This window comes from Cynocephalus volans, chromosome 17 (assembly GCF_027409185.1).
Source record: "Cynocephalus volans isolate mCynVol1 chromosome 17, mCynVol1.pri, whole genome shotgun sequence".
Lineage (NCBI taxonomy): Eukaryota > Metazoa > Chordata > Mammalia > Dermoptera > Cynocephalidae > Cynocephalus > Cynocephalus volans.
In genome coordinates this window covers 20,733,183-20,756,711 of record NC_084476.1, presented here as the reverse complement: position 1 = coordinate 20,756,711, position 23,529 = coordinate 20,733,183, and the positions used below count along the sequence as shown (strand labels likewise).

At 42.7% G+C, this 23,529-nt stretch overlaps 1 protein-coding gene across 1 annotated transcript in view; it reads left to right on the top strand.

Moving 5' to 3' along the window:
• PAPPA (pappalysin 1) overlaps positions 1 to 17,447 on the top strand; it is a 230,094-nt gene extending 212,647 nt beyond the window's left edge. The window contains exons 21-22 of the mRNA XM_063082520.1: positions 4,580 to 4,678; positions 17,340 to 17,447. Of these exons, the coding sequence (XP_062938590.1) occupies positions 4,580 to 4,678; positions 17,340 to 17,447 (207 nt within the window). The remainder of the gene's footprint in view (positions 1 to 4,579; positions 4,679 to 17,339) is intronic.
• Positions 17,448 to 23,529: the final 6,082 nt, after the last annotated feature.

The window sequence follows — 23,529 nt, the reverse complement described above, 5'->3', positions numbered from 1 at the left end:
ATCTCTTTGCTCCAAAGCCTGTGGTCTGCATAATACCGGATCTGAAAGAAAAGGAGAGAAGGAGTCCATACTGACTTAGCATCTATAATACACCAGGAATTTTACCAACGTTACTACATTTAACCTTTACAGACCCTCATGAAGCAGGTTTTTTTTTTTAAATTTCCATTTTACTGATGACTATTACTTGCAGATCAGTTCCTTCTGCCCCACGTCTTAGTCATTCACTCATTCTTAACCCCGGAAGAAATATGGATGCTTTAGACCCAACTGTTAAGCTGAAGTATAAAATCCTCTTTGACCCTTAAATTCTGTGACTTCACAGTTGAGCCATTCTCTGGAGCTTGGAATTATGAGATTTGGCTCCATGTATCAGTGACGAGTTTGAGGGGGATGGGGATCACGGGGGCAGGGTTCTTGGGATGTCAGCTGTGTTCACAAGGAAAGGCTGTTCATGGCACTCAGCATCATTTTGGTACGTCACTATGTCCCGTATGTTTTTTTCTCAGCTGGCAGTGAAAAGGGGGCCCTAAATCCCTTCCAGGTGGTTGTCCGAATCTCTGTGGTCCACCCAGAGACCTCTGAGGAAAATGGATATGAAGGACTAGATCGTTCCCTAGAAAAATTTATATTTGATGAAACTCTTAGAACGTCAGATCCAGAAAGGCTTTTTTAGACAATCTAAACTGAACCTTTTATTTTAAAAATGGGGAAACGGAGGACCAGACAGTGGACAGTTCTAAAATTTGATGGAATGCCAAAACTGGGAAGGCTCCTAATGTGATCTAGTGCTACTCGCTTGTTGTATAGAGTGAAAAATATGGGCCAGAGAGGGAATGGTCTGAGATTGTGCAGAATGATAGCAAAGGTGAAACATGAGCTCAGCAGGTCTCCTGACTTCCAGCCTGGCACTTTTTCTCCTTGAGTAGGCTACTGCCCGCCTGTGAGCCATCCCCTGACCTGTAAGTGTCACCAGACAGTCCCTGGCTCACACATTTATTTCTGTGCCTTGGTTGGGAACCCCCTGCACCATCTGCTCAGAGCACTTCACATTACAGTCTTTAAGAACCCCCATTCTCTCAGGCTTCAGCCAGGAATGACAAAACCACGACCAAGGACCTGTGGCTGTTCTTCCTTCCATCTCTCTGAATCAGTTCAGCATTTTGGAGAAAGAAAGCTTGGGTTACCTGAGCCCTAGTTCTGCTGAGTCAGTGGTCTGAGCAGGCAGTGTGACAGCAGAATTCGATCCTTTTTTTTTGACTCAGCAGTGAGACCCAAGAGACCCTCACCTGTCAGGCTCTGAGCCCCGCCAGTGATGCTTATCACCTTTGCCCTGGCAGGGGCCCCTCATCTTCCTTCCTTCTTAGCTTAGAGCTAATAGTTTGTGTCTTGTCTGGAACTGAAAAATATGCTTAGGAGAGATACAAATGCTTGGACCAGAGAACAGCCATTGACCTCAAGTGTCCAGAGGTAGATAAGACAGATAAAGGGTTTTAGGACCCCTGAGCCCTCTGCCTCTGCACCAAGCTGTGTCCAAAGTGATCATTAACTCACTTGTTCATCAAAGCTTCACTGAGTGTCTATTATATACCAGTCACTACTCTAGGTTCTGGGAGTAGAGTGGTTTTGTCCAAGTGAAAATAGTAACTGTGCTCTTCCTGAGTCATCTGTGATATCTTCTTGCTCCTCTTCATCCATCCATCCACCCATCCATCCATCATTTTTCTAAGTAAACATTTGCTGAACATATAAATTTTGCTCAAATTTCCAGAAATTTTGCTAGGAAATCTAGAATACAAAAATAGATGACACACATTCCTTGTCTATAATGAACTCACAGGATAGCAAGGGATATAGACAATTAAAGACAGAGTTCTAAAATGATGCACTAAGAGCTATAACCAAAGCAAGTGCAAGAATCTGCAGAAGCAAGAACATGCTGGAGCTGTCAGGGAGGGTATTTGGAAGGATGATGTTGATCTTGAAGGATGGGTTGTTTGCCTGAATGCATTACCAGTAGAAGTAGCAACATGAGAAATACCAGAGATGGGAGAAATCTCTAAGTAGCAGAGCTTTTCTAGTGTTGTTGCCTCTTTCTAGAAAGTCATACTTCACCCACATCTAATTAATTCCTCATCTTTATGATCTCAGCTAGAATGTCATTTCCTAGGGACACCTTCGCTGATCTCCCCGAATAGATGAAATCTTCTTACTCTTTACTTTAATAGCACCATATACCTCTCCTCCATAACTCTTATCAGACTTGAAATTGCTCAATTCGATGTGTGATTATTCGATTAAAGTCTGTATCTTCACTAGAGCATATGGTCTAGAGGGGTAGAGGCTATGCCTATATTGACTCACTATTGCATTTCTTTCTTTAGCACAATGTGTAACACATAGTAGGCATCCAAAAAATAAGGGTGAGTAGAGGATGGATGGATAGATGGTTGGATGGATGGATGGATGGATGGATGGACAGATGAATGGCTATGGCTGCAGAAAATGCCACATAGGAGAGAGTAGCCAGTGATGAAACTGAAGATTTTTTTCAGGGACCAAATAATAATAGTAATAATAATAATAAAAACCCTTCATTTGTTTTTTTCTTTTCTTCCTCTTCTTCTTCAGCTACTCCTTTACCAGCTCAGTTCTTTTTATTCTTAGGAAGGGACCACTGGTTTCCTTCATTAGTCTGTTCATAGAGACTAATGGAGAAGAACATAAAGAACTTAGCCCCGAGGCTGACCGTCTGCAGCACAGAGAAAAGGAAAGGGCTTATCCTTGGTTTGTGGCTTGTTGTTTGTGTCCCTCTGCTCTAGTATGAAGGTAATAATGTGTTGGTTATGGTAGTCACACAGCAGAGGCACACCTGCACTCACAGCCATGTTCATGCATGCTCCCACTCCTGAGCTCAGCTCCTGCCTATTCTTAGCTCTATCTACTAACATCTTTTTCAGACTTTGACAGGGTAGTGATGAAATGGAATCTGGCATCATGATTTGGGGGCACAAATTCCCTGTGAGTGAGACTTTGGAGCAGAAATGCAAAAGCCAGGGATGCCACATGGGATGGATTCCTTGTGAACTTGGTTCTCCACAGAACAGTCAGGTTGGGAAGGAGAGACCATTGGATCACAGGTGGTGTGCTGGGTATGCAATGGTCTTAGACAAAGGATCACATCTTTCCGGCCAATGAGTCACTGAGCATTACAGACCCCAACCAGCACTCTAATCAGAGTGGTTTCAGTTTCTTCTGCTTTCTATATTATAGTGTCACACTATATTGCATTTGATGGAGGAAGGGATAGGTTCATTTCTTTGAGAAATTAGTGGACTAATCCAGCCTCTTTTTTTTAAGTAGTGGGAGTCCTGAGGCCCAGAGAAGAAAAGTCACTTAACCAAAATCACCATGTAACCATATTGCTGGCTAAGATTTGGAGGAGTAGAACTCAAGTTTTCTAAATCCCTGACAACTGCCCTTTCTGTTATGCCAGTACAATTACATTCTGTTTCAAAACATTACTAAGGACCAAAGGTGTTCACAGCGTTAAACTACGTGATTGGGAGACAGAGATGAACCTGACATTGCCTGTGTCTCTGAGGAGCTCATCGTCTTGCACCAGCTACAAAATCATAAGCAGACCGTAGAGTCTGGTATGCTAAGTGCTGGGATGGGGAAATACAAGTGGCAGTGGAGTTGAGGAGACTCCTGAACTTTCCCCTAAGATAGCTCTGGGTTCAGATCAGTTATGACTCAACTCTGTCACCTTTTCATCATCTTTGGAGCATCGCAGGGGTTGGAGGAATACAGAAAAGAAATAAATCAGTATAAGCTAGGACAGCCTGGAGTGATGAAGAAAAAAACCATGGAGCTGACTTAGATTTAAATCACTCCTCTCATTCTGCCAGGGTGATTTTGGCCAAGTCCAGTTCTTACTATGAATCTCAGGGTCTTCATCTGTCGAGTGGAAACAGCAATGCCAACCTCACATGTTGTTGGAGAACAAAAAAAGAAAACAGGCGTGTAAAGCAGGCAACATGGGGTACATCTGTCCCCCTCTGTTAGAGAGAGCCAGCATTGTACACAGACCATTGTGCCAAATCCTATGAATGCTTACATTTTATCGTTATAATTTGGGGGCAGATTACATTCAGCTTCCTAATATTTCTTATATATTTTATTATAAATTATATCTTTAATTACTTATTACAAGGAAAAGTGGGGGAAGGGGGGCTGAAATTCTCTTACCGTTTTTCAGTAAGCCCCCTTCAGGAAGATGTAAGTGATCTAATATGTGGCTGAGCATACCCCAGCATACACAAGCATGTCTCTTGGAATAACCATACTCTAGTGGGGAAAAATTTGGCTACATAAGTCTTTATAAATGATAGAAGTGATAATTTATCCAAGGGGGTGTTGGGATTTGAAGCCGGATAGGCAGACTCTAGAGGACTGTGAGACAATGAGAGCCAGCTAAATGACTCAGAGGCCTCTATGCGGTGTTGGGGGCAGCTCCTTCACATTCCAGGATGCTAACAAGGCCTTGTTGCCTTCCTGCTTCTCTCCCTCTTTATAGCCCTTCATGGGAGACAATTACTGTGATGCCATCAACAACCGAGCCTTCTGCAACTACGATGGTGGGGATTGCTGCACCTCCACGGTGAAGACCAAAAAGGTAGGCCTCCACGTGACCCTCTGCTGTTGCCTCCTGCACACCCCTTCAGTTGCTGGGCCAGGTCACTTCCACATGCCGGATACCCCATTTTCCCAGTGTGGCAGCACTCTGTCTTCAAGGTTTATTCCATTTTCTTTTTTTTTTTTTAATTCTCTTAGTCAATAGTTGAGCTAATATCATAGGCTGGACCCTGGATGATCTTTGCAGATATAGTCCTCAAAGCTTAAAATCAGGCATAGAAGCAGATAAATAAAGGTGCAATGAGTACTGTTAGCTGGCAAAGACAAAGAGCTGTGAGGGTCCAGGCAAGGGGTCCGAGAAGGCTCTGTAGAGTGAGTGGCACCTACGCTGAGACTGGGGAGATGAGATGAAGGGGCACGAGGTGGCCAGGGGAAGTGTTTGGGGCAGGAGACTGGCATGTAAAATCCCAGAGAGACATGCATTTTCAGGGGGTATGGCTGAAATCTAGGGGGAGAGAGAAAATGGGACATTCCCAACAAGGTCACTTATGGCTTTTGCCAACTTTATCATCTATTTTGTTTCTCACATCCGTAGAATTGGCAGGGGGGTGTTGGTCGTGATTTTCTTTCTTTGTGTATTCAGATGCACACAAGAGTGATTCAGGTGTTTGCAGTAAAACTGGAGCATTCGACTGAGATGCTCATGAACCACTCATGGAAGAGTGGCCACCTCCATTTTCCTTCTGGCTAGAGCTGGGACCAGAGCCCGGGGCTCTAGCAAAGAGGTGGGAGAGAGGTGGAAAACCCAGCTAACCGGAGTCGAGAGCATTGTTATGACGAATGAGTTAGTGGGAAACTATTTCTATTTCTGTACTCATCTACAATCTGAGCTGAAAGATCATCTGATCTCAAAGATCATTGGCCCTGATCTCTCGTTTTAAAGAAGGATTGAGTTCCTGAGACAGGAAAGGCAAAATAATCCCTTAGCCATGTCTGAAGAGCCCTCTATGATTATCCGGCCCAAACTTTTTACTTTTTGAATGGGAACACGGAGGCCCATAAAAGAAGAATGATTTTTCCCAGGTGGCAGAGTAAGTGATAGAAACAGAGCAAGGCTCCTGCCTTCCAGTCCAATTGCCCTTATATTGAAACATCCTTAAGAGAGTTGGTTTCTTCAAGATAGATGCTCTGACCCTAAAATGCAATGAATGGGACAAAACCCAAGGAACACTCTGAGGTCAGAGGACTGTTACTGCCTCTTCTGGTTGATGAATAAGGACTCCGGGTTTCTCTGAGATCAGTCAGTCCAGTATGAGCAGCACATTTCAGCATGACTACCCTTTTTGGATTTTGGTTTTGTTTTTGATTTTTGCTAGAACCCTGAAGGCGTACAGTTTCTGCTAAAGTACAGGAGCATAAAATTTTCTTAATTATGAAATAATACATAGTCTACTCTTTGGAAAATCCAGAAAGAAGAAAACCAAAGAATTCACTTATTGTCTTACGATGCAAAGATAACCACTCCTTTCTTTTTGGTGTATTTTATTCTATGTATTTTGTCAAATGTCAGGTTATATGCGTCTATGTAATATCACTGCATTTTCAGTTTGGGATCTTCTTTTGCTTGGTTTTGTTTACTTAACACAGGAAATATTACACATAAGAATTATGTCTTATTAGCATATACTTCTCAGCTGTATTTTTTCTTCATTATTGCTTATTTATATAGTTGTGATATGCTATAGCTTATGTAACCATTTACCTCAACTGTGATTTTTAACTTTTGGGTAATTTCAGTTACTTACAATTACAAATCCTCATAATAATGTTCATAAACATCTTTGTACATAAATACTTTTATAGCTTTAATTATTCCTTTACACTTCATTATTAGAATTGAAATGATTAAGATAAAAGGTGTCAGCATTTTTTAAGGCTCTCTATACTTGTTTCCAAATGAATACAGTGTACAGTATACAATAGTGTCTATTTCACTCCATTGGAGTAGGCCATTTTTTTAAGTGAATGCACAATGAAGTGTGTGTTTTAAGTAGAAGTTTGTGTAGAATTATGACACCATCTGACACCATCAGTTGGAAAAAGAACAGCTTTGATTAAAATACCTACCATAACATATGTACTAAAACGTAAAAAATAAAACAACTTTTTTTGGCATGGGGAGACTTCCTTAAATAGATTACTCTTTCTACAGAGTGCATGGTAGGGATATGAAGTCATGAAATTGAGATTCAGGTGCAGATTCCAAATTATTATAGTAATTTTAGTTCCAATATATATATTTAAGAATACCAAGTAATTTTAATTAGAATATATATATATATATATATATATATATATGTTTATATATATTTAAGAATACCATTTTGACTCTCTGTCTCTGTACTGGTTTGAGTTGTAGAAATTTCAGATTCCGGGGCCCTGTAATAGGAGCTGACTCTTCACTAAGGGACCTCAGAATTAGTTCTTTGCTAGTTCTAAATATGTTTCTTAGTCCTTTCTTTTTTTTTTTTTTTTTTTTTCTTCTTCACTCATATTATAAATGTAGTTTGGGTTTTTTGCATTAAAAGAATCTCTTATTCCACTTCAAATTGTTGTGTTTTCCTGTTGACCGAAGCAGCAGAATGCAAATGGTCAAACTTTATTCATGCAGTGAATTCCATGTCCATTGAGCACCTCTGTGTGCCCAGCAGCAGGCCAGGCTGCATGCATCCAGTGGGACTCAGAGTTCCTGCCCTTGCGAAACTTGTAGTCTATTGGGGAAGCCTGATTTAAGCAGCGACCTATACAACTAAGCATTTAGTGCTCTTTGTGGAAGAGGCAATGAAGGAAAAGTGCAGGAAGGATCTTATGGAGATCAGTGGGAAGGTCAGAGAAAGTTTCCATGAGGAAGCAGCATTTATATTGAGACCTAGAGAAGGAGGAGGAGTTTTCCTGGTTAAGATGAATGGTGGTTGGGGGTAGAAGGAAGACAGCCTGTTAGAACTACATATGAATAATGGATTAGAGAGACTAGAGGCCTCTCTTACAGTAGATGTGACTGTGCCATAGTTATTTCAATTCAGAGGTGTTTGGGGCTTTTCAGATTCAAGATTCCCAGAACTGTAACTTCTAGAGAAGAAAGATGTCTCAAGTTAAAGTCATGCTTGCTACAATTTAAATTTCTCTGTTTAACTTCCAACTTCTTGAAACTTTTCTCCAACTGCTCCCTGCAGTAGACCGGCTCATCAATGGAGAAACTAAATAATAACACAAGAAACCCCTAAGTGAACTGCCCCATATGTCAGACATTCGGCCAGACACTTGGCCTTTGGTATCTTTGTGAATCCTCATGTCAACCTTGACGAGTTGCTATTGTTATCCCTGCTGCACAGAGGAACCAGTTTGGGCTCAGAGCACTTAGGGGATCTGTGGCCAGTGAACGGTGAAGACCAGCTTTGAACCCAGCTCTGCCTGACTCGCAAGTCGTGCTCTTTCTCCTGCACGAGGTTGACTCTCAAGAGATGAAAGCACATTGAGATAGGACCTTGACCTCTGCACACCTGGGCATGACCCCCCCCCCCCCAGTTCTGGTTAGAAACACTTCACTGTGAGACCAGACTGCCAGGGAACCTTAGGTGTGGGACCCCTCCCGTTGACAAAGAGGAAAGCAGCTTTTCCCAGCAGCAAAGACAGAGGGGGGGTATATGGGCTTCCTAGCATTGATGATGATGGCATCGCTGATATCCCAGCAGCCCAGACAGGAGTTTACCCTGAGCATCCACAGGTTAGAAGAAAGTACAGATTTCATGGTAGGAAGCCCCTTAGGGTGGGAGAGGGGCTTCCTTCCTCTCATCCCCCTTCCCTTACCTGTTGGACCTAATTTATTTCGACCTGTCCCCTTGGCCCCAGTCGATATCATGGGAAATTTCCTTGGCCTAAGCACCCAAACGGGCACTCAGAAACTCATCCATAGGACAGGTATGCTTCCAGCACTTTCCTAAATTACAGGAATTTCATTAATGGAGCACGTACTCTGTGCTGGACTGTGGCTGGGATCTCCATGCATGTAATCTTAGACTCCAGAACCACTCAGCAAAGCAGAAAATTGAGGCTCAGTGAGGTGAAATCATGTGTACAAGGTGGTGGAGCTGTATGTGGGATTTAGGATGTCCTGACTCTGAACTAACTGTAATAGTTAATATTTACGGAAAGCTTACTCCGTGCAAACATAGTGTGAACTACTTTTACATGCCATTTCATTTCATCAGTACAGTAGCTCTGTTGTGGGAGTTGTCCCTTTTATCCTCATTTTATAGATGACAAAGCTTGGGCTTAGAAGGGTTAAGTTCACAGAGCCAGTAAGTGGTAGAGCTGAGATGCAAACCTAGAGAGTTTAAACAGCACAGCACCTGCCTCAAACCCCTCTGCACGTCTTGATGCCAAGGTCTGAGTCTTACCCAAGCATCCTGCCCTCTTGTGGGCGACCTTCTTGCTTTGCAGACCTCCTGGAATGGAGTTCTTGGTATGAACTCTCAGCATCTTCTTCTTGCCAACTCTCCACCTAAACCTCTTCCAGGTCCCAAGGGCTGGGGCCTCCCAGTCACTTGGCCCAGCACGGTGTCTGTCTGTTCCCTCCATCTTTCCTCCCCCTGTTTGTCTGTACAGACACCAGCTGTTTCCCACATCCGCTTTGTGGGGTGTCCCAGGCCCAGCTGGCAGACAAGAACAAGATAGTGCAGGAAACTCAGTCTGACGGGGTGTCCAATTTCCCACCCAGACACCTGCCTGCAGTGTGAAGCAGACAGGAAGGGGCTGGACGCAGCTTCTCAGGATGTCAGTTTATTATTTTCCACTTGGAGCCTCGATGAGCCTCGAATACAGAGCAGATTTCCAGAATGGTTGCTGTAATGATTTCCCTTTATACTGACAACAACAAAAAAAATCAGTTAATAATTGAAATCATTCCAAGCAAGCATGTGTCAGGGATGTGAGGGAGGAAGGAAAACAACCGTAACATATTCAACATACCAAGCCTTTCTAAGGCGGCCTGAAATGCTAGCTATGGTCATGTTTCAGGCGGCTGCTAAGAGACTGATTCTGCAAGATGTCTTGAGAGTTGAGGTGTAGTCCCGGTTCCGTGACTTATTATCTTTGTAACCTTGGGCAGGCCAGACTCACTTGGGCTTTTATTTGGATTTAATTCATGTCTGAAGACTCTTCGTACAGCCGTGGGTGAGGTGGTCCTGAGAGAGGTGGTCCTGTGCAGGAACTTGAAGGCTAGTTATGGTTGACACCAGTAGAGAGTAAGAAGAGGTTGATCTCTGCAGTACACCTGAGCACGAGAAGGCATACCCAGCTGACTCATTTGCTAAACCTGGAAACTCTCCCTAAGTGAGAACATGGTTTCTTAGGAAAGGACTTTACATCCAACATGTAGTCTATTGGCGTAAGGAGGCTAGTGATTCTCTGAGATAGGGGAAGATCATCAGAATCTTTAGATGGAGAGCAGCAGATCAGACCATGGCTTATGTTGACAAAGGGCTGCACTTTGGGCTACTGAGCTGGGAAAATACATCAATGCCTATTCTTGACCCAGCAGCAGAGTGGTCCTTCTAAGTCGAGTCAGATCGTATCACACCTCTATGCAGAGCTTTCCAGTGGCCTACATGCTCTGCCCACCCACATAACTTCTCTGTCCTCGCCCCCCCATTCTCTGTGCCTCCCTTCCCCACCTCCAGCCCTCTTGACTCTTTTCTGTCCCTTGCACAGGCCACGTATCCCTGTACCTTGCAGCCTTTGTCACCGCTTACTCCTTTGGCCAATAACACTCTTCCCCATGCATCCTCATGACTCACTCCCTCACCTCTTCCAAGTCGTTGCCCAGTGTCATGTTCTCAGTGAACCCCACCCCGACCACCCACCCCACATCACCCGTGGCACTCTCACACCCGTTTGCTGTGGCTTATACTTTTTTCTTTTTTCCATGACACTTATCTCCTTGGCACATACTATAAATGCACTTATTATTTACTATCAGAAAATCCCCATCCCTCCCTATGCTAGAATGCATATGGACAAGGATGTGCATCTCTTTTTTTTACTGATGTATTCCACGTTCCAATGTACTGCACTGTTTCCTGTCCCACAGTAGGTGCTCAGCGCCCACAAATAAAAACTTGTGCACTGAGTGGCTTGAGGATAGTACCTGCTGTGTGATAGATACTGTACTGTCTGTCACATGAGCAGGATAGGCCTGGTCACAGCCATGCTGAGTTCATGTCTTATGGATGAGTGGCAAGACATTTAGCGTATAGTAAGTGCCAATGAAGACATGGTAAGTGAGGACTGTCAACCAAGCTTACTAGAGAAGGCAACACCAAAGATGAGACATAAAAGGTCTAGAAAGTCTCACTCAGGTGAAAGGAACAGGAGAGGACCAGAAATAGGGGCAGGGAGGAGAAGAGTGTTTCTGGCAGAAGGAACAGTCTGTGCCAAGGCCCAGATATCAGGGAGAGTATTAAGGAAATTATAATTCCCTGAGTATGGCCAGAGCAGAGTGAAAGGTGGAAGGGACCAGAGATGAACCTAGAGGGATGACCGCCCTTTTACAATCCAAGCCAGGAAGTTCAAGCTTTTGGCAGAGGGAAATGAGGGCATTCAAGGAAGATTTTAAGCACTGAACCAGTTTGGGGGAATCCTAGAATGCTTCCTGGAAGAGGGGATAGATATGTTTAACTTGAAGGATTAGTAAGAGATAACAGGCAGATGGCTAAACAGACTAGACTAACTCTTCTGTGTCTGACAATCACTGGCTGCTGGGGTGTTATGGTCCCCACCCTTCCCAAGGGGTGTACCCCTGACATTTTCATGTACATGAAGTAGACACTAACTTTAGCTTGACCCTATGAAGGAATCCAACCCTTCTGTCCCAAAAAGTTGTCATCACCATCACCATTATCACCACATCATTAACACAACCAGCACCATCAACACCAACATCACCAATGTCACCATTACCGTCACTGCTACCACCACTACCATCATCATCATCATCGTTGAGCACATTTGATGCCATGTGCTATATTAAGTTCTTTACCTGAATTTAATAATTTATCCACAATATTTCTATATGGTAGTACTGTTATTATCACCATTTTACAAATAGAGAAACTGAAGCCTAGAAAGGTGAAATAACTTGCCTGATAGCATACACCAAGTCAGCAACAGGGCAAGGACTCAAACCCAAGTCTCCTTCTCATCTAGGCCAGTGCTTTTCTCCACTTTACCCACATTCTTCTCTACTTTATCCTCCATTTATCCACATGACCACCTTATCCACCTTTAAACAAGCCTCTGTATTCATGGATTATTGCATGCCCTTTGCCAGGCACTGTATCCACCCTACCCGCAAGAAGCACACAGAGGAGTCCTCAAGCCTGACATCATGCCTTTATCTACTTGGTCTCATTAGTGACTTGCCCAAAGTCCCACAGCCAGCAAGTGGAAGAGCCAAGGCTTTCTGCCCATCAGCACAGCATATCTCGAGTTCTCACCACCACCCTCTGCCGTTACCTTCCTACTGAGTCTAAGTCAGAATCCAGCCTCTGCCTGTCTCCCAGTTCCAGACAAGATCTGCAGCCAGGCCTTGTGGTACATTTGCCCGAGCTGCATTCCTGAGCCAGTCACACGTGGATGGAGGTATTAGCCTGGACAGCTCACCCAGAGGGAGAAAGCCCTGAGCCTGAGAATCATCTTGAGTCCAGAGGGAAAAAGGAGAGAATCCTGGCCTTTAGTCATTGACCTGGGCTTGTTAACAGAATCCCAGAGAGGGTGGCCAAGCTATTTATGGTACAGCCTAGCCACATGGTGCTGGAAATCCCCAAATGTAAACTGGCCACCGTGGCATTCATGCTGTGGGAAGCAGGTTTTCTTGAGAGACTGTCTTGGGGAGAAGAGGAGAAGCTGCTTGGGGAGTCAGGGAATGTGGGAAACAGGGTCAGATCTCTGACTTTATCAGGATGTGATTCTTCTTCCCATGCCTCAGTTTCTTCCTCCGTGAAGAGAGGACCCTGACTCCTGCTGTGCCCACCTCCTGGTAGATGATACTGTGGAGTGTTCAGAAACAGACGCAGATCCCAGGCCACCTGCCATCAACCACTCTTTGCGTCTTAGTTTCCTTTAAGATGTAAGATGGCTATCATAAGAACAGCTTATTAAGGTTGCTGGGGAGAAAGAGTGAAATAAGGCACATTGAGTTTAGCTCAGTGCCAGGCACATAACAAGGGGCAAAGACTATTGGCTGTTAAAAAGACAAAGCAGCAGTCAGCCTTGCCACATGGTGAAGAAAATGCCTTCTTTTTACTCCCACTTGCTGAAATGCTCTTAGTGTTTGGAGTGGGGTTTAAAACCCCTCTATTATCACCTTTTTGACTGGTACTGAGGCCCAGGACAACTTTGTTGCTTTAAACATTCTGAAGCCTCTCTTTTCTCATCTTCAGGATGGACAGCTAGTAATGATAGCCTCACAAGGTTGTGCAGAATCAGAAAGCTGGCATAGAAATCGTCTAGCACGTGGAAGGCCCTCGGGAATCTCTAGTGTGTGTGTACAATGGTGTTCACTACTTGCAATGGCACCAACAGGCTTCCTTGAGTCTCTTCCAGGTCAGACCCAGGAACACCTCAGGATCATTGGCCTTCTCTTCCCAGCTTTAGACCCATGATCAGGGAGGAAGCTTGTGATGAGATAGACTCCAAGGCAGGCTCTGAACAGGCAGTTCACAAGGAGGCGGGAAGAGAGAACAAGACACTGTGCATCGCCTCTGCACTGGGCACTCCGAGTGTTGGATTGGAGACAGTATGATTTCATGGACTTCTCGCCAGAACCCTGTAGGTCTTTATGAAGACCCCTGTCTTACAGATGGCAGGGAGACCTCAGTCTTGAGGTGCACAGGGCTCCAGGGCCTTCTGGAAAGCTGTGCAGTTCCTACGTGGAGCCTACTATTGAATCCCAAACTCAGTAAATAGAGCTACTCACACACACATGTGGTGGAGACAAGGAGGCTCTGGACCTGCTTCCTGAGACCAAACCTTGTAGACTTTGTCATATTTCGATAGCGTTTCCTTCTCTTACTTTCCAGACATGTTTTTTGGGAAATGCTGAAACTGCCTGGGCTGACCTGGCGAGGGAAGAGAATGGTGACAACACTCCAGCATGGCAGAGCTGTCATGCCAGCTTGAGAAGCTACATGGTGGCAGGGCCCTGCCCGTCACTGTGTTTGGAGAAGCTGCTGGAACTGGGGAGGGCAGAAAGGGGAACATGCAAGACAGAGTTTGTGGGGAAACTGTATATTTTTAATTCATTTCTAGCCAGGGCTTTGCCTTCTACCTTTCTCAGACTGAGGAGGATTTTTCAGCCAGACAGAAAGTTAGAGACCATGAAGATCAACTCTTATCATACAGAGAGGGAAACTGAAGCCTAGAGAAGGGAAGCAACTTGCAAAAAGTCACCCAGCAAGTGAGTGGAAGAGCAGAGGCTCTCTGACTTGTATTCTGCCTGTGTATTTATGCATTTATTCGTTCATCCATTTGTGGGCCCATCAGATGCCTATTATGTGGTATATAAAGACTCAGTTCAACAACAGACATGGTCTCCGCCCAGACTGAGGTGACATACAAGTGGAGTAGTAATTCAGTACAAAAAGCATGTAAAAATAGGATGTATGATATGGGGTAAAAGTGATGGTGCCATCTTTGGCCAGGCCATTGAGGCAGGAGGTGATGCTTGAGATAAGACCTGAGGAATGAAAAGGAGCTGTCCATGGAAGAGCAATCAGGGAGGAGGAACATTAATGGCTAAGGACTTAGAGGTGAGAAAACACTTGGAGCCTTTGAGGAACCAATAAATAAATTAAAAAGCCAGAGAACGAGAGAGGAAGAAGGGAACCAGGTGAGATCTGAGAACTGTGTGGAGACCAGATCATGCAAGGCCTTGAACTTGTGATAAAGACGTTGGATTTTATTCAAGAGATACAATTTGATGATTACTTGCCTGTGTAAGGTGCAGCAGGAAGCACAAGAGATAAAGCAGGTGTGAATCTCTTCCTAATGGGTCTTAGAGCTCAATGGGAAAGAGTTACAGAGAGGATTACAGAGAAGACATTAGAGGTAACTGGATCGTTGTAATGATAGATTGTGAGCAAGGGCAGGAGAAGGGGATGGAAAAAAGGATAGGTGAGTTAAGGACAAAGCAGGTCTTCAAGTCTGGGAGGTGGGAGAGAGGGTACGGTAAGATAGTGAAATATGAGTCAGCGAGAAATTTGATTCAGCACACAAGCATTCAGCATTGAGCATCTCCTAGGTGTTAGGCCATGTGCCGGGGCTTTTGCATGTTTCTTCATGTTTAATCCTCTCAAATATGGTATTTAAAAAAAATCTCTTTTATAGATATAGAAACTAAGGGTCGTGGCATTGAAGAGATTTTCCCCAAACCACTCACTGAGCTTGAGGCAAATGAACATCCCACCCTGGGTCTTCTGGCTCCCATGGTATCTCCATCTCTACCTTCAGTGTTGGATTTTGACTTGGCTCAGGCTTCGGTTTCCTCACTTGAACTGGAGGGTGTTCTCTCTGTGTCTCTTCCAGTTCTAACATTCTTTGCTTCTCTTGAAGGTGAAGAGGTTGTAGAAAAATACTCTAGAGGTTGTAGAAGTATATCCTAGATTCTGAATGGAATATTCTAAATTTATTCCACAAAGTCATTAAGGCTGGAAAGAAAATGTGCTGAACAGGGAACAGCAGGTAGTTGTAAGCACAGGGAGACGTGCCTGGGAAGAGAAACTGAAAACACCAGAGCACCAAGCACCTACCAATTTAAATGGAAAAGAGAAACAAAGAGATGTGTTAGGCATAAGTACAAAGGAAGAGTCAGAGAAAGATGGACAAATGAATAGAAATGTATTTATTCTATGGCTCAGGCTCTGCAAAACCAAAAATGAACAAGACCAACATGGTACCTGCCTCAATAACCACAGAATTGGTGGGAGGATAAAAAAGAGAAAGAGAGAGAAAGAATATATATGAAAATACTTCCAAAATTTGTGAAAAAATAAAATTAAAAGATAACAAGAATCTTCCCGTGAACGTTTTGAAGTACCCTCATATGTGTGTATGTGTGTATATTCATGTGTATGCATGCGTGTTTATATACATACACACCTGCGTACACATATGTAATTGAGCACTTAGCACATGTCAGGCACTGTGCTGGGTGTTTCTCATGAGTTACTTCACTCCCACCTCATCAGAGCCTCAGGAGGTGTGCACTTTCATTATTGCCATTTAATGAATGAGTTCACGGAGGCTCAGAGAAATTGTCATGTGCCCAAGGTCACACCTCAAGTAGGTGAGAAAGCAGCTAAGGTTCATACTTAAATCTTCCTGATGTTCAATCCTACATTTTCAATTACTACAAAATCTCAGGATGGAGTGAGGTTGGGTGGCAGGAAGGGAGGAAGGGCAAAGATGCAGAGGGAAAAAAAGAGCTAGATATAGAGAATGAGTCTACAAGTACATGAGAGAGAGGGAGAGAAACAAGGTGCTCTCTGAGACTATGTGAGCACTTGGAGACCCTGCCGGGGCAGGAGGCGAATGAGGTCATTAAATCCATCTGCGCAGATGGGGGACCTTCTGGGGAAAGTTATATGCAGATATCATGATGCAATGAGGTGAAATCGGCTTGTGTTAGTTCAGGCTGGGACTCAAGCAGGGAGTGCACTGTGCTCTTTGGAAAGATGGATTATTTGCTGGATGGGGAAGACACTTGCTCTGCTGGACTCTATCAGTTTGGAGAAAAGAAAGACGGCACAAGGTCACAGAGCACATGAAGGGACAAACTGGGAACTGGAACTTGGCCCTCTCAATTTTTCTTATGCTAAAATCTGCTCCTTAGAGCCTTCAAACAAATTTGTGCAAAATCTGTATGTGAAATATTCCCTACTCAGTATTGCAGGCCCTCTAAAAGATAGCCTGAGCTTGCCTGAGGTTTTATCATTGCCTCTTAAAATCAAAATTGCCACTATGTGCAGAGAGTTGTTTTCCTAAGAGACACTTTCACATCTTTTATTTCACTTGGTCATCACAGCAGTCCTGTATGTTAAATATTCCATTGTACAATTATATTAACCAACTTTGGTACAGTGCATTACAATTTTTCACCCATGATTTTACTCAGCCCTTACAGTTTACAGTGCGGGGTGGGTCTTATTATACCAGATGTACACATAGAAACCTGAGACTCAGAAAGAAGTAGCTTGTCTTACTTTAAATACCAGATTTGTCACTTGCTACTTTGGGCAAATCCCTGTCCTTTCCTGAGCCTCAGATTCCCCAATTATAAAAGGGTAATTGTTGTAGTACCTATCTTACAGAATTGTCAAAAGGATTCAGTGTTTTACTATTGGGAGTGTTCAGCACACTACCTGACCTATAACAAATGCCTCTGCAAATGGAAATTGTTATGATAATGACCACTGTGTTCTTGATAAAAAGTTATCATGGTACTAGCAAGAAACAGAGCCGTCATTTGAACCTGAATCTTCTGTTCCCAAATCCAGTGATTATACCTCTGCCCTGCACTGCCTCTCTGATCTTTACCACTTCAGACCAAACCACCTGCATCATTCCTTCTCTCTTTCTCTCTGCAGGTTACCCCTTTTCCCATGTCCTGTGACCTACAAGGTGATTGTGCTTGTCGGGATCCCCAGGCCCAAGAACACAGCCGGAAAGACCTCCGGAGATACAGCCATGGCTAAGGAAAGACAAGGAGTTGTCAAAGAATCCCAACGCCAGGACCTGCTTCCCTTTGGTATTGATTTCACAGTCAGCTGCTCAATGGAATGGCCTCTCCACACCAGGGATCCTTAGCACCCAACCGGTCTGCCTTTAATTTCAACCAGGAAGGACTCACAGTGGCGAATGAACCAAGTCTCGCCTTGTTAAATGATGGAATGGAATCCCATCCCAAAGTCTGAGGTGGATTGCATATATAGATAGCATGCAGTCCTAGAGCCTCCTAAAATTAGTCACATGACCACAGCAAGAAACATGTTCTGTATCTAGGAGTGTGCACATATGTGGTTAGTACACATGCATGCATACACACGCATACAAACATCTGTGTGAGAGCAGTTCTGGAGACTGAGCAGAGAGATACTGGAACAAATTCACCCTTTTCTTTCCCAAGCTCCTAGCCAATACTATCCTTGGGAAAAAGAGAGTTTCAGAGACTGATAAGACCAAGTGTTGAGATGCCAAAATAGCTAACACCCTTAGGCTCGGGATATGTAGGGCACACACAGTTGTGCAGTCCATTGGGATTGGAAGTGAAATGGTCTATGATCACCTACCTGCTAGGGAACTAGGACCCAGGAAGAGGTAAAGATTCTAACGTATGCAAAGCCCCCCAATTCTTCTGCTGCCATGGGGATTTTACCCCAACTCCAGGGTTCAAGGCCAAGCTGGAAATGGCTTATGATTGCAATGTCAAGGTATTATACCAGCCCCCTGCTTGAGGCTCAAGGTCATAATATCCCTACAGAACCCACCCATTCCTCAGATCTTGCCTTGGGACCACATTTGCTGCTACTTTTCCTGCTGCTCTATCCTATACAATGAGTACCCCAAGATGGTTAGAACTAGGTTAGGAAAAACCCACACAACCAAACTGTCTGCCTTAAAAGTGACCCACATTTTTCCATAGCTCCTCAATTCTTAGCCATTCAGCAAGAGAAAAACCATCATGAGCCCACAATGGTGAGAAGTTAAATCTCCTATGGGTGAGCTTCTCATCCGGGAAAAGAGTTGAGGGACTTCAGATGCTGGAACCCTCACTGAGAATCCAGAATGTCTAAGCCAGTGTTAGATTTTGTAATCAAGTGGAACAGTGTTAAATTTCTATGATGTTGGAGCCATCCAGAGACTGTTGGAACTGTCAGGACTCTTGGGTTATTATCCTTATCCTAGTCTTTCTAGCCTTCCTGGCTAGAGTAGGCTTTGGTCCTGAGAACCTCACTGTTTCTCTGAGTAGATGTAACTCTGGAACAGAGAATCATCTTGGATATGATCAATTAAGACTCTATTCTAGAGGGTCATCAGAGGGAAGCCAAAGAGTACCAAACAACCCAACACGGCCATCGCTCCAGCTACCGGTACTCCCTTCCACACCTGTGCTGGGCAACACTTCCCTCTCTCCCATATTCAGCTCCAAAAGTTAAGAGAAAATTAGTCAATTGCACGTGGAAGCCCCTATCTCTTCTGGAGCCTCTTTGCCTCTTTTCAGTCACTTACCTATCCACTTTCTTTGAAATAATACGAAAAGAGATTACTACAGGATGAGGCCGAGTTAATGGTTGTTTGACATATTTTCTGAAACCTGGAGCTGGAAAGTGAGAATCTAAACTGTTATATCACAAAAAGGTTACTATATATCAAGCTATCTCATGTCTACTGAATACAACCAACAGAGAGTTTAGCACAGGAATGGGAAATATCAGGCATGTGTGCAGCCTCTCCTAATCCTGCACCCAAGACAGGCATTGTTAATCCATCCCAGCTCTTTTTCCTGTTAGGATCAAAAATAACTTCAGAAACCATTTTACTATGTCTCTCCCAATAACAACTACCTGCTGATCAAAAACATTTGAGAAGATATCTATTGGCCATCTGTGGTCTGTTACATTAAGAAACACATCAAGGTGCTTTTTGCACAAGCGCCCACAAATAAAAATGCAGTGCTAGTTAGTTTACATGGCTTGCATTATAAACTCTGAGATTAGGTTCTGGAAAAGAGAGGTTGTCACCATTGTTAAAGCCAGGTTCAAATCCTTTATCTTTTCTCTTTACAAAACCATATCTCATTTATAGTCAGGGCATTTTTTTTCCTATAATTTCCAGGGGCAATTCTTAGCAAAAAAATAAGAATAATATTAGAACAATTGATCCTGTTTTGTACCCCTCTTCAGTATCTTAGGACTCTTGCCAACTGGTAAGGCCCGTCTCTGTCCCAGCTGAGTTATCAACCTGTGTGATGTTAGCTTAGAAGGTAGAGCTAAGAAAGGTAACAGTGTCAGCCCTTCCCCAGTGGCTTAAATACATCCATATGTAATACGAAAAGCTTTGAAGATCCAAAGATGACATTACTAGTAGTGAGACTGCAGCAACTACAGAAGAACCTCACCCACTTCCCTTAATCAGTCTTATCCTCTGTCTACCTTCACTATCCCCATCATCTATCCCCACGCTCTCCAGCTGAGAAAAGACTCCCGGAGGCTCACTTCTATCTTCAGACTCTCAGATTGAATTGAGCCCTTCTGAGGAAGGAACCCAACCCTCCCAGCCTCCTTCTTACCTTCCTTCCAACCTGTTACTAACAAATTCATATTTGCCAGGGATATTAGGCAGAAGAGTCCACTTTGTGGGTGGCCAGCCTCGTGCCCACATGGAAGCTGTAATTAACAGGCTTTTCTCAAGCCTTAGTGGAAGAGGGTCAGCTCAATTCGTGCAATGCACCAATTCCCAGATCCATTTTCTTCTTGGGAATTAATTCATTGTCTCTTCCCTTCGATCATTTCCTGTTTAGGACAATAGATTACTTACAAGGAGGCAGCTCTGAAGCATTGTTGTGTATCATCAGCTCAGGGGCCCTAAAACGCTCAGGGGTTCCGTGTTTGAAGAAGTATTAGCCTATTAGCAGCACAAAAGAAAAGATGAGGTGGACGGTTCCCTAAGCCCCGTCTGGGGAAGCCTTTCCAAGCCATGACCCTAGCCCCAAGGACTTGCGGTACCCCCAGATTCTGTGCCAACAACTTTTTAAGGGAATTTAGTCCTTGCGGAGTCAGTTTTGGTGGGTGAACTGGTATTTAAGGAAGGGAGAGATGAACAGTCATAAATAGTAGGGCTTTGTGGATGGAGGCTCTCAGCTGCTACTCCTGGCTTTGGCAAGATGAGTCACTGCCTAGAGAGTTCTCTTGGTCTTAGTCCCACCTTGGCTGACGCTTAAATGCTATTTGTCGAAAATAATTCTTTGAGACAGATTTCAGCTACCTCCCTTCCAGGTTTGATTTAACTTGGTTGTAACTGTCAATTTGTTGTAGGTCTTACCTGTGTTTAAAAAAAAGAAAGAAAGAGAAAAGAAAGGAAAAGAAAAGGAAGGAAGGAAACCATACAGTCATGTTAGTCATGTTAACAATTTTGAGGGTGTGTGTGTGTGTGTGTGTGTGTGTGTGTGTGTGTGTGTGTGTTTCTGGAACTACTTCAAGTGGGAAAATAAAACGGAGAAAATGATGGTGATAAAGCTGTGCAGATAGAGATTAATAGAAGACAAGGAGATTAAAAGGAAATAAAAATGCATGATTAAAAACTAAGAATAAAAAACCTATCTTTATGTTTCCTAGAGGAAATTGTTTATTCTACATACTCAGTAGGTAGACACAAGTATACAGATTTCCCTAGAAGACATAGAGAGGGATTTTTAACGCTGTCTGTTATTTTCTGTACATTGTGGTAGGTCCAGGAAATAAGGCGTTTTCCCCTTTGATATGTTGTTGTTGTTGGGGGAGGGGGACATTTTCTTTGTTTGGTGGCAATCGATGGTAGTAAGGAATGGGGAAGGCTTTATATTAATTTTACCAAATATTAAGGGGGAATATTGTGTCATCGTGATTTTCATGTTATAATATGTTTCTATTTCCCAGTATAGCACTGGGCTTTACAAAGACTACACTCAGAACCAGACTGCATAGTCCACTTTCCTAAAAAGCTGCTACATGACCAGACAGGTAATTCAAATGAGTTTTGAGAAACAAAACAAACCAAGTAAACAAAAAACATAAAGACTAAACAGCAAATGAATAAAAGCCTGTTCTTGCAATTCATTCAAGTTTTGCCAAATTCCTACTAATTGTTTGCTTTTTAAGTGAAATGTATAATAGCCAAAAGAGGAATTATATCCCTAGAGTAAAAGAACCTAGAATTCTTGACTGCAGGCAGCAGTGTGCTCAGTGATGCTGAACAAGTTATCGAATTGCCTCCACATGTGCTTAGTTTCTCTAACTGCAAAATGGGGACGATGCTACTTACCTACCTCACAGTGGGAGGGCTGGGGATTGTGAGGCCCTGAGGTTTTAAATGGACTGTGGCAATCTGAGAGGGTCAAGGCTTGACACAAATCTGTGGGTTATATTTCAGGAATGTACAGGCCCACTGGCCTTTTAAGAAAGATAGGGGGTGCTTGTTTGATATTTCAAGGAATAAAGTTGGAGCTCCTGCATTATAGTCCACCTTCAGAGAGAAACGTGTATTGGGGAATATCTCATTTTTTAGGTAAACTCGATTCCCTCCTAGCCCCCGCCTTATTCTGGCCTTTATGAATTCTATGATTTGGTTAAAAGCCAATTACTTCCTACAGTGTGAAAGTCAGTTTACTGTCATCTATTCAAGACTTCCGGGCCATTTCCAACTTATACGGGAAGGGAGCCTCTAAATCTCTTCTTTAGCAGACACCTCACTTCTGAGACTTAAATTTCCACTTCAAGTGTTCCATTAAAAGAAGATACGGCATTCTGAGTGCAAACAACTTGTGGCTTCTTAAACTACACACCAGCAGCCAGTGAGAAGAATTTTGAACAATATTGAGTTGCTTTCTTGGGTCTCTATAATCAATAACCTGTCCACAGATATCTATCTATATAAAGATATTATATATAAATATAAATTTACATATATATGCACATGTATATATAGTTGTACATATATGTGTGTATATATATACTTAAATGTAATATTTACAAAATAAAACTGTGATCTCGTCTAGAGAAAATGTATTCATATTACAAACTGCTCTTCCATATTTGTGTATCATATTATACCTTTTTATTATTGTCATAATTATTATGGGTATTTCTAATTATTATGATGTTGAAATCTGTTTGGCACCTTCTGGAAGCTACCAAAAAAAATGACTCTCCATTGAAGTGCTTAAAAGCTGTTCTCATGAGAATCCTAATGGCCTACTGTAGAAAAGGAAAAAAAACAACAAAAAACAAAACAAAAAAAAGACAGAAAGAAAACAATCTAAACACCAAAAACTAAACACGATTCCAATCCTTTTTCTGTACCTCACGCGCATAAATTTGCTGCTCCTACTTTGGGTTTTATTTTATTTTTCCTGTTTATGTGTTTTTATGGATCTAAGTTAAGTCTTTCAGCAATATATAAAAATGTAAATAGTAAACTTTATTTATTAAGAATGTCATCTTTTTTTAATTTATATTTACACAATTGTTCATCTAATTTATTTTTTCTATGCGGTTTTAAATACTCAGACATATTTTGCTGTTTATGATATTTTTATCTTGTTCTCGTGGATTTGTTTTTCCATACTGTCTTTTCTGGTCTCAATTACAGGTTGGATCTCACAAAAAATAATGTCAAAGACAGAAATATTTTGCCACTGTTGATTACTATACCTAAAAGTTCTATATTATGAAAATATATAATAGCTTGTATGCTTCAATGTGTCGTCGTGTGGTTTTTGTCTGTTTTAGAACTATAAAGGACTGTCATATACATATACACACTAACATGGAAGAGAAAGCCTAGGGCCTAGAATTAGAAGGTCAATGATAGCACAAGATTAAATCCAATGTGCATAAATCCTCTACATAATAAATCTTGAAAAGAATCTACATTTTACACATGAAAAAATTGAAAAACATTCTTACATGCTATAAGAAAGTTCAGTTTTGGGGGGCTAAAACATTTATTACTTACAGTTACATCAACCATATACTTCCAGAATATTCCTCTTTTTTTTTTTTTTTTTTTTTTTGAAGAGAG